The following is a 2,945-nucleotide window of genomic DNA, read 5'->3' as shown; positions in this document are numbered from 1 at the left end:
TCGCCGGAAGAATGATGGCCTGGTCAATGGAACTCTCGCAATTTGACATCACCTTCAAACCGAGGGGACCGATCAAGGCTCAGTGTTTGGCCGACTTCATAAATGAACTTCACCCACAGGGCCAATTCGAGGAACAATGGTGGACCCTCCATGTGGACGGATCCTCAAACAGCCAGGGGAGCGGGGCAGGAATCATCTTAGAAGGACCGAGAGGGATAACGTTGGAACAATCCTTGCGCTTCCAGTTCAAAGCCTCGAACAACCAAGCTGAATACGAAGCTTTATTAGCAGGATTAAGGCTGGCCGAGGATATGGGTGCATCAAGAGTCAAGTGCCAGACCGATTCCAAAGTGTGGCCGAGCAAGTGGGGGGAAGCTTCCAAGTAAAGGATCACAGCATGATGAAGTACTATCATGCTTATCAAAAAATAAAAGCGGGCTTTCAGGAGGTGTTGGTCGAGCACATCCCGTGCGAAGACAACACTCGTGCCGACCAGTTGGCTCGGCTGGCCGCGACCAAAAACCGGGACATCTGCAAACGATCATTCAACAAGAGATCGACCGCCCTAGTGTCGATGCAGAAGTGGTGGCAAATGTCAATTCCGACCGTGCCGACCAGGACGACTCCCAAGACTGGCGATCCGAAATCAGAGAGTTTATCATAAGCGGAGCCACGTCGACTAATCCGTCCGAAGCCAAACGACTAAGAACCCAAGCCAGCAAATACGTCGTTATCGCCGGCCAGCTGTACAAACGCGGTTTCTCTACCCCGTTACTCAAGTGCCTAAACTCCGCCGAGGCTGATTATGTGACGAGAGAAGTGCACGAGGGTATATGCGGACTGCATTCAGGAGCGAGGACGACCGTCTCCAAACTCCTACGAGCCAGGTATTATTGGTCGACCATGAACACCGACTGCGCGGCGTTTGTAAAAAGGTGTCAGCCATGTCAGAGACATGGCCATTTGATTCATCAACCAGCCGAGCAGCTACATTGTATTCCTCTAGCATGGCCGTTCGCCATATGGGGGGCCGACATACTCGGACCCTTCCCGATTGCCAAGGGACAATGCAAGTTCCTCCTCGTTGTCGTGGATCTATTCACTAAATGGATCGAGGCCGAGCCCTTGGCATGCATCTCAGCTCATCAAGTTCAGAAATTTCTATGGAGAAACATCATTACCCGTTTCGGTGTCCCACACACCCTGGTGACCGACAACGGCCTTCAATTCACCGACTGAAAACTCAATGAGTTTCTAAGGGGCCTCGGAGTGCAGCACAAGGTCACATCAGTTGAACACCCGCAAACGAACGGTCAGGCCGAGTCAGCCAATAAAGTTATATTGGCGGAGTTGAAGAAACGCCTTGGAGAGGCGAAGGGAGCATGGGCCGAACAGTTACCCGAGGTACTATGGGCCTACCGATGCACCCCCCAATCGACTACGCAAGAGACTCCTTTTTGCCTAGTCTATGGATCTGATGCGATGATTCCGGTGGAAATCGGGGAACCCTCATTCCGCCGAGCCCACTTTGACGAGCTTCGTGCAAACCTGGACACCATGGAAGACGTTCGAAACCGAGCACAGATTGTAGCCGAGGCCACCAAGCAACGATACAAAAGAAGATTTGACAGCAAGGTGAAGCCTAGAGAATTCCGCGAGGGCGATCTTGTTTGGAGAGCCACAGGCGAGGCGAGGAAAGATCCGAGACACGGAAAACTTGCCCCAAATTGGGACGGGCCCTTCGGAATCCGACACAACCTGAACAATGGAGCTTACAAGCTGGAGCACCTATCGGGAGAACCAATTCCGAGAACATGGAACTCCACTCATTTGAAAATGTATTACAGCTGATGTAATAGTGCACTCTTTTCCTTGACCGAATCTTTTTTCCCTAAGGAGGGTTTTGGGTCGGCAAGGTTTTTAACGAGGCACTTTATTAATAAAGTTTGAAAATTTCATATCGTTTGATTTTATTGTTTTAGGCCGAACACTACGGCATACGCCTACATCAAAACAACGTTCGACCGACCACTTAAACGATGTAATCGAGCCGTACAGGTTTCCCTCCCGAGTACCCTCCTCGGCTAAGGATGTACCTAGGCCGAACACTACGCCAAACAATCACGCCGAAACAACGTTCGACCGACCACTTAAACGGTGTAATCGAGCCACAGGTTTCCCTCCCGAGTACCCTCCTCGGCTAAGGATGTACCTAGGCCGAACACTACGCCAAACAATCACGACGAAACAACGTTCGACCGACCACTTAAATAGTGTAATCGAGCCATACAGGTTTCCCTCCCGAGTACCCTCCTCGGCTAAGGATGTACCTAGGCCGAACACTACGCTAAACAATCACGCCGAAACAACATTCGACCGACCACCTAAAACGGTGCAACCAAGCCCTATAGGCTTCCCCCCCGAGTACCCTCCTCGGCTAAGGACGTACCTCGGACAAACACTAGATTGCGCACCAACACCGACCACGCTAGGGCAATTACGAATACGGGCCAATCGGACGCTGCCATTCGAAAATAACGCCCATCCCGACACCGAACGCTACAACTGCCGAACACACCGACCGGTATCATTCTCAACACAACGCACCTTAACCAAACTACACGATGAGTAATTCAACGCTCATTCCGAATACTATTGCACAACCCGAAACCGAAAGCGTCGAGCCCGAATGCGCCCGAGTTTAACTCTCGTTACCCAGCGCCAGCGTTAAAACTTCCCCCCTCCCCCCTCGGTTAAGTACGCAGTTAAATTTCACTGATAAATAAACAAGCCGAAAGATTAACGCAAAGGGTTAAATTCATTAAAGTATGGCCGACCTATCCGGCTACTTACAAAAAATCTAAACCTACCGGCACCAAAGGCCATAGTTACAAAAAGGCACTAACGGCCCGGTTACACAAAAATAATAGTCCATTACACTTGGG

The 2,945-nt window shown here is 50.8% G+C and overlaps 1 protein-coding gene across 1 annotated transcript; it reads left to right on the top strand.

The window, feature by feature from the left end:
* The first annotated feature begins 1,482 nt into the window (after window positions 1–1,482).
* Window positions 1,483–1,851, top strand: LOC145950556 (uncharacterized). Its single transcript, XM_083061652.1, has one exon. The coding sequence runs from the start codon at window positions 1,483–1,485 to the stop codon at window positions 1,849–1,851; it is 369 nt and encodes a 122-aa protein (XP_082917778.1).
* Window positions 1,852–2,945: the final 1,094 nt, after the last annotated feature.

This window comes from Cajanus cajan, chromosome 8, assembly GCF_000230855.2.
Source record: "Cajanus cajan strain Asha chromosome 8, NIPB_CcT2T_4, whole genome shotgun sequence".
NCBI classification, from domain to species: domain Eukaryota; kingdom Viridiplantae; phylum Streptophyta; class Magnoliopsida; order Fabales; family Fabaceae; genus Cajanus; species Cajanus cajan.
This window is presented reverse-complemented; position numbering and strand designations above follow the sequence as displayed.